The sequence below is a fragment of the Phoenix dactylifera genome, chromosome 7 (assembly GCF_051530095.1).
Source record: "Phoenix dactylifera cultivar Ajwa chromosome 7, Ajwa_hap1_PhDact_Kaust_v1.1, whole genome shotgun sequence".
Lineage (NCBI taxonomy): Eukaryota > Viridiplantae > Streptophyta > Magnoliopsida > Arecales > Arecaceae > Phoenix > Phoenix dactylifera.
Window position 1 is genome coordinate 32778961 of NC_143196.1, and position 22803 is coordinate 32801763.

At 42.8% G+C, this 22803-nt stretch overlaps 2 protein-coding genes across 2 annotated transcripts; one reads left to right on the forward strand and one right to left on the reverse strand.

The window, feature by feature from the left end:
- Positions 1 to 4172: 4172 nt before the first annotated feature.
- Positions 4173 to 5892, forward strand: LOC148703020 (CASP-like protein 4D1). Its single transcript, XM_088724362.2, has 3 exons — positions 4173 to 4639; positions 4829 to 4949; positions 5659 to 5892. The coding sequence occupies exons 1-3, from the start codon at positions 4473 to 4475 to the stop codon at positions 5890 to 5892; spliced, it is 522 nt and encodes a 173-aa protein (XP_088580488.2). The 5' UTR covers positions 4173 to 4472.
- Positions 5893 to 19142: 13250 nt separating this feature from the next.
- LOC103713128 (protein indeterminate-domain 14-like) lies at positions 19143 to 22373 on the reverse strand. The gene is made up of 3 exons (XM_008799948.5): positions 21734 to 22373; positions 21187 to 21586; positions 19143 to 20206 (listed from the first exon to the last, which is right to left on the reverse strand). The coding sequence occupies exons 1-3, from the start codon at positions 21855 to 21857 to the stop codon at positions 19459 to 19461; spliced, it is 1272 nt and encodes a 423-aa protein (XP_008798170.1). The 5' UTR covers positions 21858 to 22373; the 3' UTR covers positions 19143 to 19458.
- Between the last annotated feature and the right edge of the window lie 430 nt (positions 22374 to 22803).

The following is a 22803-nucleotide window of genomic DNA, read 5'->3' on the forward strand; positions in this document are numbered from 1 at the left end:
CCATGATTTATGCCGAGTTTGATCAGTTATTTGATGATATTCTTCCGCTTCTTCCCTTCTTTGTGTTGGCCGATCATCGTTGCCGGTGGTGCCGCGGCTGAAGGCCACTATCGTCGGAGCTCGATCACCTTGGGCAGCCACCCCCCTGATTCGAGAAAAAAAGGGTGAGATTGGGCTCTCTGCTGTTTGGAGGAAGAAGAAGAGAGTCTTCTCCTTTCTCTCCCTCTATCTTGGTTTCTCTTTCATTGTTTCTCTCTCTTCATTTGGTTCTATGGACTTAGCAGGAGGGTCCCAGTGTTCTCATTGTAGACTCGGATAGACCCTAGTAGAGGGTCCTAGACTAGTGCTGCTGCGACTACCCATCGCGCCGATCTTACCCCGACCATCGCCGAGTATCGTTGACTCTATCATCATAAAGCCCTATTGTGTTATTTGTACTATGATCTGATTTTTGTTTCATGATTTGACTGGTTGGATTGGCTAGAGCAGACTAACCTGGATTGTTGGACGTTACTACCTATCGACTCTGTCTGTCCTGCACCCGACTGTTGTCAGTGACCATTGGACCCATAATTAATAATCACTGATCTATTACCTTGATTGGATTTATGTTTCGTGATCAGATAAATTGAGTTACGTTGTACTAATTGATTCAAACAATTGGGCATTGTCATCTAATTGGTCTTATATATCTTCCTATATGAGCCTATTTTCATAGTCAGTCTTGATTTTATATGGGGCTAAAAAGAGGCCCAACAAGATCTTATACTCTAGTTTCTTTCTTTTCCTATTTTTTTCTTTTGGTATTTTCTCTCTCTAGTTAATCTAGAGAAATTTTTGGTTAAAGGGACTTAGAGGGTAGTCGGAGAGTACTATACGATGGTGAACCTTTTAGTGGACTGATAGGGGGGGTTTGGGTTGTCGGATACCTCGGATAATTTTTGATGTTGATTTGATTATGTAGGAGGCCAATCATCAGGGAAAAAGGACGTCGAACAGAATTCTGCATACTTCGGTTCGTAGATCGTAGTGTCATAGGGCATCGTGCCAGAGGGCATGTCTTTGGCTATCGTGATGCACGATCCTGCAAATTGCATTTGCAGCTTATAACTTATGCAAGGGAAATAATCTTCCGGGCAGTGTCATCTTCACTGACTCAGTATGGCCTTCATTTACTTCTTTGCATCTTTTCAGATTCTATTAATTACTATCAAGTTCTATCGCAATTAGTTTAAGTTCTTACCTCTGCTTTATTTCAGAAAATTTTAAGGCACTTGATATCGGATTTAACCATGTTGTTAATCAACCTGAATCATCATTTGGTTGAAGGGTAACAAGATGTTACTCATGCAATACATGGTATCCACTAGATCATTTGATCTCAATTATTCCACAAAATATTCTCAGATACACATGACATTTGGATTTACTTCCGCATCCATAATCTATCTATGCGCCCGCCCCCACTGTACGCAAATGTACGGACTGATCTGCAATTTTTTGATCGTAGACGGCTCTGCTAGTTGCCGCCCGAGAGAGAATGAAGGGACGGACGCCTACCGCAAGTACGGACGTACGCATATTTTTTCTTTGTCAGGGCATTGATAATATATTATGTTCCGTACAGAACCAGCTCCGGGAAGGACGGAGCCTATTCTAGTACTAGTTTGGTCCAAGCATGCTCAGGTGTGAGGAAGTCATCGGATCCAAAGCAGCCGAGGGATCGTGCAGGCGAGGACAGGCGGCTGTTACTTGACATCCACGAACTGCTGAAGAAGTATAGTGCCCATCAAGCCACACACGTCTACAGAGAAGCAAACTATATAATTGACTGAGTTGCTTCCTATGCGGCCCATCGTTCTAAAGATATTGTTTGGAGAAAGCGTGACATAGTATCGGATTCTTTATTTGTTTTGTTGTTTTCGAATTTTGTTGACCGTATTCACATCCGTGAGCTGCCGTTGTACCAAAAAAATATATTAAATGTCAAATTTTTGTAACAAAATCAAGGCTGCACTTACAATGGATTCAACTGCAAAATAGGGAGAAAGGAGAGAAAATCTAGGGCCTAGAGCTGACTGTTTCTCCTGCTGGCTGGGCTTCATTGAAGTTAAAAGAAAGACTTGAGGATTTATGCTATGGCTGTAAGTTGGTTGGATTACCCCTGAATTTTCCACATGCATAAATGATGCGATTTAATTATTATTCTATGCGTTCAATTTAAATTCAAAATGATGCTTCTGCAATATGGCCACCATGCAATCTGAGTGTTGATATAAATGGATCTCACAAATTGGTCCTCGACTTGATTCAGTCTTCACTTTTGATTTAACTATCTCCTTTTATCATCGTTCTTTTATACTACTATTTTAGCAGCTCCTGACCCCATCTTGGCATTTAGTTTTAAAATTTAGCTTTCGTTTCTTTGTAACTTTGAGCTAAACCTCATTTCTTTGTGTTTTTGCTTGAAAAGATCTCATTGATTTTTTTTAATAGATTATTAAACTTCAGAAAACACAAAATCCAAATAAAATTATGGAGGATAAAAGAAGAAAAGAAAAAAATGAAAGTAATACGGACAAGATGAAAGCAAAATATCATGACTCATGCAAATCTATGTTTAGTCTCATTTCGATTATGCATTGGGTAGATTTTAAGTACTTATACAGGGCCAAGAAATTCAAGTAATATCTTTCAGTTTAAATTCTAGCATCCTCAATACGCTAAGAGTTCAAATCTATTTCAATCGAATTCTATAGTGTCTCTTAGTCCATATAGGCTATGAGCTGGATCTGCTTTAATTCTAATTGTAACGATATAGTACCTAATCTAAAAAAGTTAGCATAAGGTATTACTTGAGTTTCTTAATTCTATATATGTATCCAAGATCTATCCAGTGCATAACCGATGTGGGGCTAAACATATGCTCACATAGATTCTTATATAGAGCAAAATAAGAAACAAAAAATACATTCGGTTCATTCCAAAGGCTCAGCAAACTTCTAACTCTAGAACATTTCATCTATTTTTAACGTATCTGATTCTTTTTCCCCTCCAATTTATCCATAAAGAAAGCAAGATTCTGTGCGTCCCTTGATTTTAAAGATGACTTTTAAAGTGTTCAAAATCTCCCTGACAAAAGGAAGAAGAGGAAGATACAAGATGCAGTCAAGAACAGAACGCACAACCACTACTAACATTCCAATCTTTCTTCTGCGAAAAATCTCATTTGATTGAGAGATCCTTTTGCTCCATTTTTTTCTTCTGTGAAGGGATTAAAAATGGCAGAATGACTAGTTAGGCAAGAAAGTTATTTTAATACATACAAAACTAATTCTTTATGATGCTTGGTGCTTAAAAATGGTTTAAATCCGAAAAAAAAAATTATATATCATGCAGCCTTTATCATTTAACTGAAACTTTACATATGATCGTCCCACAAGTCTTGGAAAATAGAACGTACAATCAATTCGTATGACTCGTCAAATCCATTTTTTTTTTCTTTCTTTTGAGCAGACGTGGAATGATCCACCAGCCTTCATTCATTGTCTCATCATTCTGTTGGATTCAATAATAACGAAATAATTACTTTAGAATTTCTAATCAAATAAATACGTTGAAAGCTTTTGATATCTCAAGCAAAGCCAATTTGAGTGATCTTATAGTTATCTTGCTCTTAGCACCTGTCACTTGTCTACATCCCAAGTCCTTGCTCGCTTAGTTTCTAAGGCAATTATGGAGTTGCAGAAGTGCTGATATCTTTCAAGGGGAACACATGCATAAAGTTCATCGTTTCCTTTGCATCTGAATCTTGGTTCGCTTGGAAAATTTTATCTACAAACCGCGGCACCTCGGGAGCTCTTTCTCGAGGTTCACCTCTCTTTGTTTTCAACTACCTTTTTATTTTTAATCCTTTACCGATCTTGTTTTCTAGCTCTCGTTCCAGCATAATCTATATCTCTTTTCTTATAACTATTACTTCTTTTTCTATTATTTTAATTTTATTGTTATTATTATTATTATTGATATAATGAGGGAGAGAGGGAGAGAGAAATAATTTTCAACTCTATGAAATCATCGTAGATAACAAGAAGCTTTAGACAAATTAAGGTGACAAAATAACAAGCGATGAAACCAAAAATAGATAAAGCAAGGCAAGCCTCTCTAGACCATACAAATGCTTGGCGAACTCATACAAAGATTTTGGTTAAGAGATGCCAAATTTCATTAAGTATATAAATGAAACCTAACCATACATATCCTCCAACCATCCAAGACAAAGTAACCATGCAGAAAGAAATTATCAAATAGCGTTACGACCCATGCTCATAGAACTTTAGAAAATGCTATATGCCACGAGAAACTAAATATACTTTCATAACCAGCCTGTCATTAGTTTTCTGAGAAATCCACCTGCATGGGTGTAGTATAAAAGCAACAGGGAGAAAGAGATCATACCCAAGTTTTCTAAAATGGCGTCCTCAAAGACCGCTGGAGCAATTTCAGTGCTAATCAGCAGGCTCTTTGTGTTCATTTTTCTCTTTGTTTCCCTCATCGTCCTTGCCACCAATAAGGTGACCTTGTCGGACGATGATGGCAGCAAAACTAAATATACCTTCAAAAATTTTTACGCATACAGGTAATGTGCCTGATTGCCATTTTCTCTATTATTTTGAAATGCAAATAAATTCATTGATGACAAGTAAGAGATTGTTTTTAGGTGATCCATTTTCATTGAGGTCCATGGATGAACAGCTTCTTAGCCATGATAACACCCTTGGTCTTGTGTTCTCTTCTTTTTATAATTTTTCTCAATCCTAAACTTCAGATATCTTCTTTCGGTGGCTACGATTGGATGCGCATACACACTCGTGCAAATTCCATTTGCAGCTTCGAGCGTAAGCAAGGGAAATAACAATCTCCATCCATTAGTCATCTTCACTGATCTGGTATAACCTACCTTCATTTAGTCTTTACATATTTTCCATAAATTTTCTTCAGATTTGCCTTAATTATCATTAGTTCTACCATGATTAGTACAAGTTTCTATCTATGCTCTCTATGAGAAAATTTAAGACCTTTGACATTGGATTTTAACGATGAGAATCTACCTACCTTTAAAAGATTGAACTCAAAATTTTTGGTTGCTAAGCAAAAAGATAGGATCAGTGAAAGGCTAGATAGAAAGTGTTATTTAGGTTCAGAAAATATCTCGTATTTTTGCATTGTTTTCTTAAATAAGATATTTTCTTTGTTAGAGTGACTCAAACAAGTCATGATACATAGGCTGAGTCAGTTTTAAATTGAAGACGAGTTGAACAGGCCCAGATAGGAAGAGATGGGCCGTGGTGGACCCAGTCTCTACTTCCCACGGCAGGCCTGCTAAAATCAGTCATTGAGGCACTTGCCCTTTTTTTTTAAAATAGAACCTGGCCCAATGCATTCGTCCTTCTATCTTAACATCCAACTTAAGCTTTATGGGCCCATCTTAATGTGGAAGCCTATATTTAAATGCATCTTAGAATCAGGATTTTGGATGAAAAAATTACACATACAACAAACACTAAATAACCATTATTTTCACCCCATAGAACTGCAGCGTGGATGGTTCTATTAAAAATGGGTGACTGATTAAATCTTTGCATGGATGATGAACAGGTTTTTACATCACTATTTGCTACGGGAGTCGGAGCCGGATTCGGGATCACGGTCGATCTTAAGAGTTATAGCGATAAATCAGCCAGAGATTCTGGTGTGCAAGATGATCCCGAAGTAAAAGCCACGGATAAGTTCTTTGACCTAGTACATGTCTCCACGGGCTTCGCTCTCATGGCTACCGTTTGCATGATAGCTATTACTATGATTTCAATGCATGCTCTCGCAAGAAAATGATGTTCAAATGAAGGGGCTTATTTTCTTATCTAATCCATAATAAACATCGGTGAAGTATTATCTGGATCGATGTCTCAATCTATAGTGAAGCCATTGATTTTTCCATTATGCAATGTTCTTCTTGCTATATTGCCATTGCTTTTTGCCCATTGACCTTATTCTTAGGGAGCTGGACTTGATAATCATTTTATTGATGTAAAGGCTACACTTGGAAAAACTATAAGCTGAAGATGGGTGTCAATTGGTTCAGTTGGTAAATTGCTGATATTGATATAGTAAATTAACTCTCCTCCACTCTTTCTAATTTAAGAAAAAGGATCGAAGCAATTGTAGTATAACAATGTGTGTCTTGAGTACCATTAAGGGATAAATGCCTCGAATGTATCTAACCGAAACTCAACCTGACCCAAGAATGAATCAAACCACCCAGGCCCAAACATATTCTTAGGTCAAAATTTTATATATGCCCAGATTTCACATAATCAACTACTGATGAAGATTTTATCCGAAATTTTGTTTTTTTCTATAAAAGTTATTGTAATGGTCCATAAAATGAAACATCAAAAGATTTATCCATGCATGTGGCATTATCATCGTCCATGCTACGCTGTTCATACATAATTCTGCTCCATACAAGCTTATATAGCTTAATTAATCCTTAGCATGGTTTTAAATAATGACTATTTTAACTTTATAACGGTTATTTTAATGGTTTTAGAGGAGTGCATTTGTCATATGCATATAAGTAATAGAATATTTAAGTAATAATCATTATTTGACCATTATTGATGGAAATAACTACTGTTCATACTGTTTCCATAAATAAAACAGTATTTCTTTTTTTTTTTACATGCAACTATTTGCAGGTTTCTTTCAACATTTGTATCACTCTTTTTTTTTCTTTAAAAAAAAAGCAAATAATGATTTGCACAATAAAACCATTGTTCATCATGCCAACAGGCAGAATTCTAATATCAAATAATTTCCAATCACTTCAGACAATAATTATTATAACCGTTATAACAGTCAAAAACAGTTTTAGTGGGTTCCTATTGTTACAAAATAATGTCATTATTGAAACCTTCTGTTGGGGGAAAAATAGACCACCCCACATGTACAATTAAAGCACCCAAATCTGACAACAAGCCTGAGCTCATCATGCAGACCGAGCTCATGCAAGCCGAGCTCAGAAGGCTGCCGAGCTCACGCAAGCCGAGCTCAGAAGGCTGCCGAGCTCATCCATGTTGCCGAGCACAGAAGGCCGAACCAGAAGGCTGCCGAGCTCAGAAGGCCGAGCACAGCAGGCTGAGCACAGAAGGCCGAGCACAGCAGGCCGAGACCAAATGGCTGAGCTGATCTCAGAAGGCCGACCTTGTCGTCTATATGTTGCGGCCATGCCCTGCAGCAGCCTTACTGCACCATGTTTTACTTGCCGGCCACGCCACGACATATTAATTAGGAACCATACTCTGCTACGACTGTCAACGCCTCAATGTACTGCACTGCGCGCCTCAAGCAAACTCTGGCTGCACGCCATCTCCCATGATGGGAACGGGCCATCCACGGCAACTCATTACTTCCACGCCCACGTCCAATCGTGATGGTAACCCATTAATTCGCCCAGTCACATCACAGGTAACCCTGCCACTCTCCCTATAAAAGGGGGGCTTCTCCCTCTAAAAAGGGGGGCTGGAGGCTTCTTCCTCCCAAGGGAGGCTTCGGACTTGGAAATACAGTCCCTCTCTCTTCTCCAAAATTAAGCCCCCCTCTGACTTAGGCATCGGAAGGCCGGCGCCGGAAAGCCCGGCCACTGGTTTTTTGCAGGTTCCCCCCACGGAGGACGCCGCCCGCCGACGGATCGCCGCCCGCCAGTGTTCGCCGGAGCTCCTCCTCCTCCTCGGTTCGCGGCCGCCCCCGGGTCCAAATTCCAGCAACAGTTGGCACTAGAGGAAGGGCCCGAGTTGTGGCCATGAAACTAAGGAGCAGAGGAGTCTCTGATACCTCCCGGCATCATGCTCTAATCAATGGAAAGGTCTGTGCCTTATAATGAGGAGGTGTAAACCTTTCCTCCAGAGGGCCCTTTTGTGGGATAAAACCGTGAGGGGTGGGAAGGGTGGTTCCACCCGGGGCGCCGCCGGAACAGCGCGGACCCCCGGGAGCGGTCGACGATCCCCGATCCCCAAAGCGGACAATACCTTTGGAAGGGACGCGGATGCTTTCCCTGCTCGGCTGGTGTGCGGGCTGGTGCCCGGGTCCAAATTCCAGCAACAGTTGGCGCTAGAGGAAGGGCCCGAGTTGTGGCCATGAAACTAAGGAGCAGAGGAGTCTCTGATACCTCCCGGCATCATGCTCCAAGCCCCGGGCGCTCAGTCCAGAATCCACCACCAAGACCTCCGGCAGATCAAGCTCCACAAGTCCAAACCGAGCACTTCGACGCGCTAGTGTAGCAAGTCCAAGCGCTAGCCATTGCAGCCCAAAGCCTGCAACAAGTGGAGGCTCCTCCTGTGCCGCCTCCACGGGTTCATGTTAAGCAGAGGAAGAAACTTTCTCCCGAGCCATCTCGAATCAGGCATGGCTCCCGCTACAACGACGTACGTGGGGGCAGCTAGTGAGAAGTAGTAGCCCAAGTCTCACATCAACGAGTTGGAGGAAAAGAGAAATAAAAGCTGAGGTCTGGAGAAGGAGAGTTATGTACTCCCTCCTCATGGGTGTAAGTCCTTACGACGGCGCTCGTGACGTTGCTCTCCTTCAGAGCGTCGCCATCACCGAAGCCCTGGCCGTGCACAGAGAGCCAAGCCGAGCTCAGAAGACTGAGCCGAGCTCATCATGCAAGCCGAGCTCATCCAGGCCAAGCTCATGCAGGCCGAGCCGAGCTCAGAAGGCCGAGCTCGTCATCCACATGCTGCAGCCACGACCTGCAGCAGTCTCATCCAGGCCGAGCTCATGCAGGCCGAGCTCAGAAGGCCGAGACCAGAAGGCTGCTGAGCTCATAAGCGCGAGCTCAGAAGCCCGAGCGCAGAACACCTCCCAGAAAATCGAGCCAAAGAAGGCCGGTGCTGAGCCAAGTCCTGAGGGACTTTGGAGCTCAGGAGCCATCAAAATATCTCCAAAAGGTACAGGACGCCACTTTGGCTTCAAATAATTTCAATATTTTATCTATTTTCAGGATCTCCATCGACTAATCGAGCTCGGCTCGATCTCCATCGGCTATCGAGCTCGGCTCGATCTCCATCGGCTATCGAGCTCGGCTCGATCTCCATCGGCTATCGAGCTCGGCTCGATCTCCATCGGCAATCGAGCTCGGCTCGATCTCCATCGACTAATCGAGCTCGGCTCGATCTCCATCGACTATCGAGCTCGACTCGATTTCGGCTTGATCGCCAACAGACAAGGCCACAAAGAAGGCCGCTGAGTCAACCTGGAGCACTTAACTCCAACTGCATGAGAGGTACACCCTACTTGGCACGTACATCTCTATACATATTTGGCTATGTTACAGGATGATCGACGACTAGACTACTTCCTTCGCCCGAGCCAAAAAGCTGCTCGAACTCGGAAGTCGGGGGTAGTGTTGGGGGAAAAATAGACCACCCCACATGTACAATTAAAGCACCCAAATCTGACAACAAGCCTGAGCTCATCATGCAGGCCGAGCTCATGCAAGCCGAGCTCAGAAGGCTGCCGAGCTCACGCAAGCCGAGCTCAGAAGGCTGCCGAGCTCATCCATGTTACCGAGCACAGAAGGCCGAACCATAAGGCTGCCGAGCACAGAAGGCTGCCGAGCTCAGAAGGCCGAGCACAGCAGGCCGAGCACAGAAGGCCGAGCACAGCAAGTCGAGACCAAAAGGCTGAGCTGACCTCAGAAGGCCGACCTTGTCGTCTATATGTTGCGGCCATGCCCTGCAGCAGCCTTACCGCACCATGTTTTACTTGCCGGCCACGCCACGACATATTAATTAGGAACCATACTCTGCTACGACTGTCAACGCCTCAATGTACTGCACTGCGCGCCTCAAGCAAACTCTGGCTGCACGCCATCTCCCATGATGGGAACGGGCCATCCACGGCAACTCATTACTTCCACGCCCACGTCCAATCGTGACGGTAACCCATTAATTCGCCCAGTCACATCACAGGTAACCCTGCCACTCTCCCTATAAAAGGGGAGCTTCTCCCTCTAAAAAGGGGGGCTGGAGGCTTCTTCCTCCCAAGGGAGGCTTCGGACTTGGAAATACAGTCCCTCTCTCTTCTCCAAAATTAAGCCCCCCTCTGACTTAGGCATCGGAGGGCCGGCGCCGGAAAGCCCGGCCACCGGCTTTTTGCAGGTTCCCCCCACGGAGGACGCCGCCCGCCGACGGATCGCCGCCCGCCAGTGTTCGCCGGAGCTCCTCCTCTTCCTCGGTTCGCGGCCGCCCCCGGGTCCAAATTCCAGCAACACCTTCATACTGAGAGCTCTAACCACAAACTATGAGTTATCAGCTGAGGACCCATTTGGTACTGCATTTATTTTCATATTTTGTTTTAAAAAACATCAGAAAAAAAATTGAACTAAGCTGAACAACATGTATGATATTGAAACCCTTTCATTCTCTAAAATTGCATGCAAAATACCTCCAGAGTTTTTGGAAGCAAAGATTTGTTGCTTTCTAAAACACGATGAAAATAAAAATAAGGAATAGCAGAAGCTTATGCAAATACTACGTTCAATATCAATCTCCATATGGTATTTCACTAAGTTATAGGAGACAAGAAACACATAAACAAAACAACAAAGACGTGCAACCTTAATGTTTTCAGAATATAAATCAAAACAGATAAGAACCTTCATGGGTAGAAGAGGATATCGGAAGAAATGAAAAGAAAAATCAACATATGTTGAAGGACACAAACAAGTCACGATACAGCACTCTGGTTGAGCCAATTTTTCAATTTAACATAAACAAGCCATTCTCTGCAAGTTTCCAAAAGCTATCTGCAAGATTTTAGCTAAAAAGAAACATTCTAATGATCAATGGTAGTGTGGCTTTCCGAACCAAGCACATATTCAGAGAGACTAACAAGGCTATGGACCAGGCGGCCTTATATATGGCCAGTCACTCTGGAGATATTCTGTGGGTTGGAAAGAGGGGGTTACCTAGAGCGCTCCGTAACTTGTTATTTTTTGATCTTATTGGATGTATCCGTACTATATTAATTATCCACTTTAGCAAAAAAAAAAAAATCATCCATTGCGGAACAATATTTTTGATTTGATAGGACATGCGTTCTTTTCTGCGTTATTGGGCAAATATTTCCAAAAGAGGTCCAACTTAGGGTAGGAGGTTTTAAAGAAGCCCAGAAAGATTATGGATGCGGAGGGTGTTGAAAGAGAAATAGATGCTTAATATTTGCCACCAGGTGATAAGATAAGGCTATCTCTATGCGACTATACTGATTCAGGAAATCTCTTCAAGACCCATCATTTAAGATTCACGTTGCAAGCAAAAGCAGGGATTTGTAAGACTGACCTTAGTTCAAAAAGCAAGAAAACCCTTCCTCTCTTTCTTTCCTTCTTTCTTTTAACCATTCAATCAAGCACCAGGGAGGCTTCTGGATCTGTCTCATCAAGTTCTCATAGCTCCGCCCATTCGCTTCCTTCCCCTATATCCAATCAGTCGTTGGACACGGTCGAGGACGGCGATGGAGCGAGCGCTCGACGTTGGACTCGAGCTTGGAAAGACCGTAGGGGCGTCCGCCGCCGGCGAGGCAGCGAGTGGGAAACAGAGGGAGTCGGGAAGGCAGAGGAGTAGGGGAGGAGAGCAGGAAAGAGGAGGAAGAACGCCGCGGAAAAGAAACAGCGCATAACGATTTTACGGACGCCGCATATACGGTTCTATGCGGATTTAATTCCGCATCGATGATCTATGCGCCCGACCCCGCCGTAGACGAATGTACAGACTGCTTTGCTAGTTTCTACGTGGGAGAACGAGAAGATGGTGGGGGACTAAACCTGCTTCGCGATCTCCACTAGATGGTAAGGAACTGCAGCATCTTTTGGCCATGCATGCGTACCGAAAAGCAAATAGGATTGCCGACTAGATCACCGCCTATGCGGCCCAGCACTCCGGAGAGTTCCACTTCGATGCTTTGTCGTTTGCTTGCTTTTGATTCTATTGACTGCACTTACGCCAGAGTAGCATAAGCAGCTATTATATCAAAAAAAAAAAGTTACATTTCTACAAAAATTTTATGCAGTTGTCTGCAGGAGACCATGTGAAATATATCTGCATGGCCGTCTAAGGTATCCGCACAGCACAGCTGGACAGATTGATTTGGGAGCCGACGGGCAGATCGGGAGTTCGTGCCAGGGATCTTCATGCTTGGATTAGCAGGATGCCAGATAGGCAGATTGATGTGGGTTGGATATGGAGGTTGAGATTGCATCCTCGTGTAGCACTCTTCCTTTGGAAGGTAGCTTGGGGCTGCCTTCCAACCAGGAGTGTGCTGGTTAGGCATGGGTTGAGGATGACACAGTTCTATAAGGTATGCCCGGATTTCGAGGAGACCATATTTCATGTCTTACTTCTATGCCCTAAGGCTGTACAGATTTGGAGTTGTTTATCTGTGCCTTTACCTTCGAGGTGGGAGTCAGTGGAGGACTTGTTACAGTTCTTGTGGTTGCCTATATGGCTTATCATATATGGTTGGATAGGAATGGACGCCTATTTGAGGGGAGAGGGTCGGCCCCAAGGTTTGTGATGGACAAAGCCATGACACAGGCGGCGGAGGTCTTTTCAGTGACTCCATCGGCTTCATCTGTGTTAGCTATGGATATCTAGGGTACCTCTTCTGCTGTTGCAGCGCCTAGGTATACTTCTCTCTCTTGGGTACCCTCACCTCCTGGTTATCTTAAGATGAATTTTGATGGTAGTATGGCTATGCATAGAGCTTCTGGAGGAGTGGACTTTGTTATTAGGGACCAGCATGGTAGATTGATTGCAGCTGGAGGTTGGAGCACACCAGGATTGACAGTTATTGGGGCAGAGCTACGAGCTGCCTGTGAGGGCATCCGGTATGCGAGATGTATGTTGGGGGTCGACAGATTGTGCATTGAGAGAGACTCTGCCATGGTGATTGACTGGATACGGGGAGTGGATAGATACGGTGACAGCTACCCTTTGATTCGGGATACTCGCAGACTGGTTCAGGAGATGTTAGCTGTCCAGATTGGTCATGTGTATCGTGAGGTGAACAGAGCTGCAGACTGGGTAGCCTCATATGTGGCTCGTAATTCTGAGGACGTCATCTGGACTAGTTTAGCAGGCATTCCCCATTTGTTGCATTCCTTACTTTCTCTTGACTTGGCAGGATGTACTCAATCTTGATTTATTGAAAATGAAATGCTGTTTTGACCAAAAAAAAAAAGAAAAAAAGTCTCATTGGACTTTTTTTATTATTATTTTATAGAAGGAGAGGATGATCCCGCTCATTTATTAAACTTCAGAAAACAAGGAATACAAATAAAATTATGGGGGGAGAAAAGAAGACAAGAAAAAAAAAGAAACAAAAAAGAAAGCAATAGTCAGGATGAAGAAGGGAGGAAACCAAGAAAGGAAAGCAGAGCAAAACAGAGGACAGGTGTTCTAAAGAAGGTTCCGCACCTTCAGCACTCTGTAAGTCCTCCCAAAGCTTCTCTTTGCCTTGGAGTAGCTTAAAATTGACCAATGTTTGAAGAGGTCCAATGCATCTTTAGCATCGAGATCGAAAGAAGAATATTTCCTCACAAACACCCATGCGATTGCGTTCCTTCCAAGGGCTCCAGCGAACTGCTGACACTAGAACATTTCATCTATATATTTTAACGTATCTTTAATTCTTTTTCCCCTCCATGTTGTCCCTAAAGAAAGTAGCATGCCAGGTGTTCCTTGATTTTAAAGCTGCGCCTTTTGAAGTGTTCGAAAACATCTCCTTCGCAAAAGGACAGTGGAGTAAGGCAATTATGGAGTTGCAGGAATACTGGCATCTTTCAAGGGGAACGCATGCACGCATAAGGTCTACCATTTCCTTTTCATCTGAATTTTGATTCACTCCGAAAATTTTAGCCACAAACCGCGGCACCTCGGGCTCTTTCTGGAGCTTCACCTCTTCCTTTTACCAATCCTTTTTACTAGCTCTTGCACCAACATCTAAATCTATTTGTTTTCAACTATTTTTTTTCCTTTTTTATTGTTCTTTATTGTTATTATTATTTATATAACGAGAGAGAGAGAGAGAGAGAGAGCGTGAGAGAGAGAGAGAGAAGTGCCGGATGAACTAAGTTGGTGTTTGAATCAGATGAAACCACAAGCGATGAAGCCAAAGACAGATAAAGCACCTAAACTATAAGACTAAGTATGCCTCTCCAAACCATAGAAATGCATGACAAGTTAATCTAAAGACTTCGGTTAAGATATGCCAAATTCCACCTAAACGCCCAAAACAAAGTAACCGTGCAGAAAAACATTATCAAATAACGTTAAGACCCATGCTCATAGGACTTTGGAGAATGCGCCGCTGGATGCCCTGAGAAACTAAAAATACTTTCATAACCAGCCTGTCATTAGTTTTCTGAGCAATCCACCTATATGGGCGTAGTATAAAAGCAACAGCGAGATGGAGATCGATCGTACTCAAGTTATCTAAAATGGCGTCCTCGAAGATGGCTGTAGCGATTACAGTGCTAACCAACAGGCTCTTTGTGTTCATTTGCTCTTTGCTTCCCTCATGGTCCTTGCCACTGACAAGGTGATCTTGTCCCACGAAGATGGCAGCAAGACTACATCTACCTTCAAAAATTTTTATGCTTATAGGTAACGTTCCCGATTGCCTTTTACTTACGTATTGTTGAGAAGTAAAAGATTAGCTTTAGGTGATCCGTTTTTATTGAGCTCCATGGATGAACAGCTTCTCAGACATGATAACACTCTAGCTTGGTCTTATGTTTTCTTCTTTTTATAATTTTTCTCAATATGCCTGAACTCCACATATCTTCTTTCTTAGGCTGCGGTTGGATGCGCATGCATGCACACTTCTGCAAATTCCGTTTGCAGCTCTGAGCATCAGCAAGGGAAATAATCTCACTCAGATTTCGCAGTTAGTCATCTTCGCTGATTTGGTCAAAACCTACCTTCGATCATTCAACCTTTACATATTTTTGATAAATTTTCTTCCAGACTTGCATTAATTATTAATAGTTCTACCATGATTACTACAAGTTTTTATCCGTGCCCTCTACCAGAAAATTTAAGACCTCTGACATTGGATTTTAACTATGAGAATCTACCTTTACAAGATTGAATGGTTGTCAAATAAAGAGGCAAAATCATTAAAAACCTATACGGAATGTCTTAGCTTAAGTACCCAAGATCTACCTAGTGCATAGACTGTATGGAACTTTGAAACTATTTGTAAAATTCTGAGATTTCACTCAGAAAGCTAATTGGAAAATATTATTTAGGTTTTTTATCGTTGCGTAAGTTCTAAAAATCTATACGGTACATAACCGATATGAGACTAAATGCATCTCTCTATAGACCCTCGCAATTTACAAAGACATGGAGGTCGAGGTACGATAAAACTAGGCCATACATGAAGAGACAACAGATCTATACAGTTTTCCTGGCAGCAGCCTAGCCCACCATGGTACTCTTGCTATCCATACCATGCAATTCGTGCAGCAGTTTTTGGTTAATGAGCCAAGCGCGCCATGTCCCTGGAAAGAGTTTAATGCAAATTTAAATGACAGCAATAAGACGGGCCATTACTTGAGAGAAATAATAGAAATATCTCTCTGTTGCATTGTTTTCTTAAATAAGATCATTTTTTTGTTGGAAACAAGTCATGAGATACGACTTCTGCCGAGCCAATTTTATGATTGAAGACTGGCGAATAGGCCCAGAAAGGAAGAGATGGGCCGTGGAGGACCCAGGCTGTACTTCCCATGACAGGCCGGGCTAAAATTAGATAATATTTTAACTACGAACGGGTTAAGCTTTATGGACCCGTCTTAATGTGAAAGGCTATATTAAAATGCATCCTAGGATCAGGATTTTGGATGAAATAATTACATATACAGAAAAAAACCTAAATGACCATGATTTTTCCCCCATAGTGCTGCTGCAATGGATGAGCAGGTGTTGACATTACTATTTGCAACGGGGTCGGAGCTGGATTCGGGATCAAAGTCGGATCTTAAGAGCTATATAGATAAATCAGCCAGAAATGATAGTGTGCAAGATGATCCACATGTAAAAGATATTGATAAGTCCCTTGACCTAGTATATCTCTCTACAGGCTTCCTTCTCATTGCTACAATATGCATGGAAGCTACGATTATCATTTCGATGCATGCTCTCGCGAGGAAATCATTTCTTATCTAATCCATAATAAACCTCAGTGACTTATTATGATGGGGTGCTTATTACATATATTTCATACTTAAGTGTCTATGCTCTCTCTGGTTCTCCATCTGTGTTAACTATATATGTAAAGTTGTAGCTGTTTTGTACTTCTAGTTCAACCTATATGCTGGCTCTGGTCCATAGGTTGTGGGATTGTAAGACAGTTTGAACTGAAGTGTACTTATTTGCCTTTTAATGTAAGCTTTTAGCTCCCTTTTTTTTCTAGAAAAAAAAAGTAACCTCGGCGAAGGAGTATCCGGATCAATTTCTCAATCTATAGTGATGCAGCTTTTTAGTTTTTCGCAATACAATTACTACCGCTATGAGATATTATTCTTGCTTAATTGCCATTGCCTTATGCCCGTCGGCCTTATACTTAGGGAGCTGGCCTTGATAACCAATTATTGACGTAAAGACTTCACCTGGAAAATTTATAAGTTGAAGATGGGTGGCAATTGGTTCAGTTGGTCAATTGCTGATTTTGTTATAGTAAATTGGGTTTGAGTCAACCCTACACCATTTTAACATTTGTTATCTTAGCAAATCTGGTGGACCCACAAAGAAAAAAGAAAAAGAACTCTCCTCCACCCCTTTTTAATATAAGAAAAAGGATCAAAGTAATTGTAGTATAACAATGTGTGGCTTGAGTACAACTAAGGGCTCGTTTGATTCGCCTAAAGCATTTTCTCTCCTAGGAATATGATTCTCGGGAAGTAGATTCCTAGGAAGAGAATGCCTAGGAAAGTATTTTTGGCATGTTTGGTTGACCATGAAAAAGTGATAGATTTCCAAAGTGCTTATGTTTGGTTGACTATCCACTTTCCTGAAAAAGTTATATATAATTCCTATAATACCCTTAATAAAAATTAGATCTTTAATACATCTTTAATGCTTCTATAATGCTGAAAGGTCTTTTTGGGGAAAAAAATAAAAATGGAGTAATTCCCACTTCATGAGAAAGTAATTTTCCCATGTTTCCTTTTCCATGAAATATGGGAATCATATTTCCATTGAAATACAACTTTTCCATCTCTCTTCTTTGAAAACTCCAACCAAACAAGAGGCATCTTATTACTTTTTTGTTGACCATACTTTCTCCCCTTCTTTTTCCGCGAACCAAACGAACCCTAAGGGATAAATGCCCCGAATGCATCAAACCAAAAGTCAACATGGCCCAAAAATGAATTTTCAAAAAGCATCATGATTTTTTTTTTGTACACTTTGAACTTTGCTCGCGCTTTCTGGTAGTGTCGGCAGGTAAAGGTCGCCAACTGCCATTTTTTCTTGTAGTAGAAGCATTTGCTTTGAAGCTATAGATGTTGGTAATATAGATGGGGGAAGAACAAACGCACGATTTTGACTAGGCTTAGCCCAATAACTCACCTGAAGCAGTATAATTGAGGCCGGCTGGTCAGTCTCTTGAAATTTATTTGGTCATTTTTGGTCGAATTATTTTATGACCTTAATCTTAGTTAGGAGGAACGAATAGCACTTATTTAACAAAAAGGAAAGGCAAAAAAATCATCACTTTCATTAAGTAGATAAAAGTACAAAAGCAGTTTTGAAATTTCATCGTTGGTATTGTTCAACCTCCGTTTTGAAATTTCATCTTTGGTATTGTTCGATCTTATTCAGAAACTAAAAATAACGAGAAGATTTCTACTCTACAGTACTTGTTCAGATTTCTTCCATGTTAATTCACGAATTAAAAATGGTCTGAGAGTTCTAGAGCCGTATCCACTGTGATAGTACTACCTACTACTACCCAGTTGTTTCTAACAGTTATCCGTAACCCCTTCTACATCAAATTTCATGTTTCAATCCATGGCAAAATGGCCACCAAAAGACTCCAAGGAGTTCCTGATGATGATGGCCAAAAGACTCCAAGGTGCAAGCTAACAACTCTGTAGTAATTATTGTGTTCACTACCCAAGTGGCCATAAACTTGTCCTGTTCCTCTGAACCAAACGCACTCACGCCATTCCACGAGAGAAAGACAGGCAGCCCATTTACTACAGTGAAAAAAAGAACAGGAGGCCGTCCAAAAGACAACAACACACTAGCCGAGGAAAAAGAGAGCCAAAACAAAAACGAAAAACGAAAAAAGAACCCAGCTTAATCTCTGGTGACGCCCATGTTTATGTATGGCAAATAAACTGCCCCCAACCCTTACCATTGTCTGCTCATGTCTCAGATTTATACATATCAGTGTCCATCAGGAACAGAGAGAGAGAGTGGGAAAGAGATGTCTTTGTCTTTTATGTAAGTTAGCACTGAAAACCATGGCATTTGATGCAGTGTCCATGTTATCTGTGAGCATTTCATACACTTGCATATGGATGGAGATCCATCCTACCTTATAGATGAGAAAGGAGTTACAGCAATGAAAAGTTCTATAGCTACAGCTACAGGAGCTCTGACCCCCCCCCCCCCCCCCCCCCCCCTCTTCTCCCTCTGTCTGTGTGTGGACCATTGGTGCCATCATGCCATCACTGTACTAGGGTAGCAACACAATTTTTTTTGGTTTAGTGCTCATATCACTGTTCTCTGAATCCCTGCACTCCCATCCGTCCTATTGAGAAGCATTCAAAAGGGAGAGCGCCTCCAGGAGAAAATCCTACACTTCGGAACGTAGGAAGATGGTGACTTCTAATAAAGAGGATGGAGAACATAAGCCAACTGTAAACCTTATTATTTTAATGTCCTTCCCCTGTAAAAAATAATCATCATTTCATAACGACGTGAATGGCCTCATCTACTAGGAGACTTGCACACAAAAGCCGATTTCGATATGCACAAACATGGGGAAAATTTTTGACAGAAAGAGAGAGGTTTGCATGTGACGTCTTTTAAATATTTTTTTTCTTAAAAACCGAACGGCCCATCACAATATCCAACAAAGAAAAGATCAAACACATTATCATCACTATCATCACCTCCTCCCTTTCTTCAGATATTCTTCGAATAATTAACAAAAAAATTGGAACAAAACAGGCGCAAGGTTGCTCGTTACTTAAAGACTCCCCTCCCCTTCTCATGTTTAACTTTTGAACATTTGAAACATCATAAAAGGTAATTAATTACGTCGCTCTCAGTATGGAAAACAACAAGAAAAGGATAAAAAGAAATCTAGATTGAGGATTGGGAGCTATGTGTCTAAGATCTTCACGGCGTGGCGCTGGTTATCGTTGCCATCCCCGTCGCCCTCGGTTACAACCGATGACACGAAGCTCACCGCCGCGAGTGAGTTCTCGTCGGTGGGCACAATGGATTTGGCCCGGAAATGCTGCCTGCAAGCATGGCAGGTAATGTGAACAAGCATCGAGTTGATTCGCTTCATGGCATGGTCCCTCACGACGCAAGCATTCTCGAGCTCGGCCAATGCTTGCTGCCGAATCCTCTTAGCATTGGCGAATTCCTGCTCGGCCAACTCCACCTGCCTCTTGGCTTGCAGCCTTGCCTCATCGGCCGATGCCTTCTCGGTCATTGCAAGCCTGAGCTGCTCCTGAGCCTCGTCGCCGATCCTTGATGCAGGTCCGATCGACAGCCGTAATTTGGTGGCATGGGCCTCGTCGGAGTAGGGGGAGAGGGTGGAGGAGATGGCGGCGGTCGTCGTGGTGGTTGGGTGGGCATTGGATGCGGGGAGGAGTTGAAGCTCGAGGTTGTGGAGGTGGCGGTGATCGGATGGTGGAGGAGGTTGGAAATTGGTGGTGGTGGTGGAAGCCGGCGTCCGCAGGCTGGGCCATGTGGGCGCCCCACTGCTGAAATTGGTGTCGCTGGAAGCGCTCGGGCTTGACGCGGTCCGGGAAAGGCAGGCGGGAGCTGGGGTTTGTTGTTGGTCGGCGCGAGCTCGGCCGGCATTGCAGGCATCTTGGTGCTCTATGAAGCTCTCCACCCTGCATGCAGTGATCAAAATAGTGAAAATATTACAACAGAGTTCAAGTTTCTCCAGCTGTTTCTGGCTTGATGCTAATGATCACATACTATTAAGGTCTCTGCAGGTCTTTGAGAAAAGAAGGAAGGGCTAAAGAAGGGGAGAAAAGGTGGTGATCATGGAGGGAGGGTTTTAAAAATTTGACCTGACCTGTGAAAAACAGGCGCTCAATGGAATTCTTTTCCGAGCAAAGGCACTCAATTGGATTCCGGACTTGAAAACAAGGAAGAAAGCAACAAATAAGCACTCCTATTGTATCGGTTCAAGATCTACATTGATGCCCTGCAGCCCTGATCAAAGACCTCACAAGTCACAAGGTAGAGAGGTTTTGCCAAGTTCTAGTTTTTTAATTTCCAACTCATCATAACTATTAGCAATTAGCAAACCACCTCAACGAACTCGAATCTTTGGTTTTGCGTTTTCATATTTAGCTCTGAACAATCATCAAGAAGTAAACAATAAAGAGAACCTACAACCTTACCCCCCACCCCCCTCATCCCCCAACCCAATATAATTTTCTATATATATATATATATATATATATATAGAATTAACAGCAATCAGCAAAAGCTTGCGAGAGCTTACACTGGCAAATAATGAAACCAACGGAATTAGTATGTGTTGGGAATTGTGTATTTATTTTATCTACATTGGTGCTTTCAAATTAACCGCCGAGAAAAAAAGAAAACCAAAAGAGAGAAATGAAAGCAAGCTTGAGTATGTCAGGTCACAACCAACAATTAGCAAGCGAAATCACAAAATCCTTCTTGGGATTTGGATATTGCTTATTTAATTAGCTCCAAAGATTTGTCTGGAAATCAAATTTGTACATAAAAAGCATGGGAGAAAAAAAGGGAGGAAAAAAGTTAATCGAAATCTTTGTAATTTTATGGAGGAAATTAAACCAGTAAACCTCAGAGAAGCTAGACCTGATGCACTCACCGGGAGAAGACGCGGCCGCAGTCGCAGGAGTGGCCGCGGGTGCCGCAGGTCTTGAGGTGGGCCTTGTAGTCGGACTGGACGGCGTAGGCCTTGGAGCAGCGGGCGCAGACCCACTGCTTGTGGTTGCTGTGCTTGCGCCGGAAGTGCTTCTTGATGCCGACGAGGTCTCCCAGGGCGTGGCACGGGTCGTGGTGCAGGCAGCTCGGCTCCGGGCACACGAACACCCGCTTCCGCACCTCCGCCGCGTCTCTCTTCAGCAGCTTCCACGGCACCTTGTGGCGCCGCCGGTGCATCTGCAGGTTCTGCTCTCTCTGGAACCCCTGGTTGCAGATCTCGCACACGTACCGGTCCGACTCCAGCAGCGTCCTCGGCGACAGCGATACCACCTCCGCGTCGGGGTCTGGCCAAAAATGAAATTAGCCGTTGGAATCGATATCGTTAACACACCCAAACAAGCAATTCAAAGCGATTCCATCTGTTGTCACTGGCCGTATGAAGCCTTTTTTTTTTTTTTCTCGTTATGTGATGATATGTGGAGCAGTAGTACCTGGAGTTCCTGCAGGCCTTCTCTTCCTCTTGCTGTTGGTGGTATTCTCCAAGCAAGAGGAGGAGGAGCAGATGTTACTGTTGCCGGGGAGGGCAGGGGCTGCCGGCGATGGGAAGCCCAACATTTGGTGGTGGCTAATCTCTGAAGCTATAATTTGGTGCTTATATTCTTAGCATAGGATACAAAGGCTATATATGTGCGAGATAGAAGGGTTTGAGAGGGTTATGGGGTAAGGGAGATGGTTCAGGAGGTCAAGAGATTGGAAAGAGATGGGGTTGGATAAATAGGGGAGATAGAGCTAGAGGAGGAAGAAGAAAAGGTCTCACTGTCTCTTGTACTGTATTGGACTATTGTTTTTTTTTTTTTTGAGGAGGAGGAGGTGAGTCTGCCTCATACTCAATGGAAGGCAGCTTTCTAACAGCTTTAAGTCTAACAGCTTTCTTGGGGTGTTCATGGATGGAGGATGGGTTGAGGGGGTGCTCTTTTGTAAGGATGTATGAACCTGTAATTCTATTAATAAATAAAACGTCTCCAATCTTGCAAGAAAGGGTGAGAGATCTGACCCAATCACATTACTTGAAACTTGAGCCCACCACAGAACGGGGGTTGGGGTAGCGCTAGCTAGAGAAAGAACATCCCCACCGAGAAACAAAAGCCCTCATAATATCATCACTCCTCCCATCAGTAACTTTGCATGCATTAATGTTGCCCTCCTCTCTGTCTCAGTGTCACACACACACTCCCACATACAAACATCAGCTACGTGGTTAGTACTATGCAACAATATGGAACATTTACACATGGTGCACTGTTTTCTTTCTCTCACTCTCTTTTCCATCTCCAGAACTACTGCCGCTTGCACTGTGGTGTCGCATTGCATTTATACATATATTCGTATATATTACTCTTCTCTTTAATCTCACTCTCTCTTTCAAATTCCATTACTATTCTACAAAGCACAGGGTACATGCATCACAATTTAAATCTTTAACTCGCTTTCCAATTCGTAAGCCAACAAACAAGTATTGAATTAATTGCTTGTCACACCTCTGATAAGTTCTTTGTCCCAA

Bases quoted from the DNA above. Each gene is read 5' to 3' on its own strand.
- LOC148703020 (XM_088724362.2), top strand. From the start codon at position 4,473: ATGGCGTCCTCAAAGACCGCTGGAGCAATTTCAGTGCTAATCAGCAGG. The intron at 4,640-4,828 runs GTAATGTGCCTG...CCTAAACTTCAG, and splicing joins AAAAATTTTTACGCATACAG to ATATCTTCTTTCGGTGGCTA. The intron at 4,950-5,658 runs GTATAACCTACC...GATGATGAACAG, and splicing joins TAGTCATCTTCACTGATCTG to GTTTTTACATCACTATTTGC.
- LOC103713128 (XM_008799948.5), bottom strand. From the start codon at position 21,857: ATGTTGGGCTTCCCATCGCCGGCAGCCCCTGCCCTCCCCGGCAACAGT. The intron at 21,587-21,733 runs GTACTACTGCTC...ATTTTTGGCCAG, and splicing joins AAGGCCTGCAGGAACTCCAG to ACCCCGACGCGGAGGTGGTA. The intron at 20,207-21,186 runs GTGAGTGCATCA...CACTGCATGCAG, and splicing joins TGCGGCCGCGTCTTCTCCCG to GGTGGAGAGCTTCATAGAGC.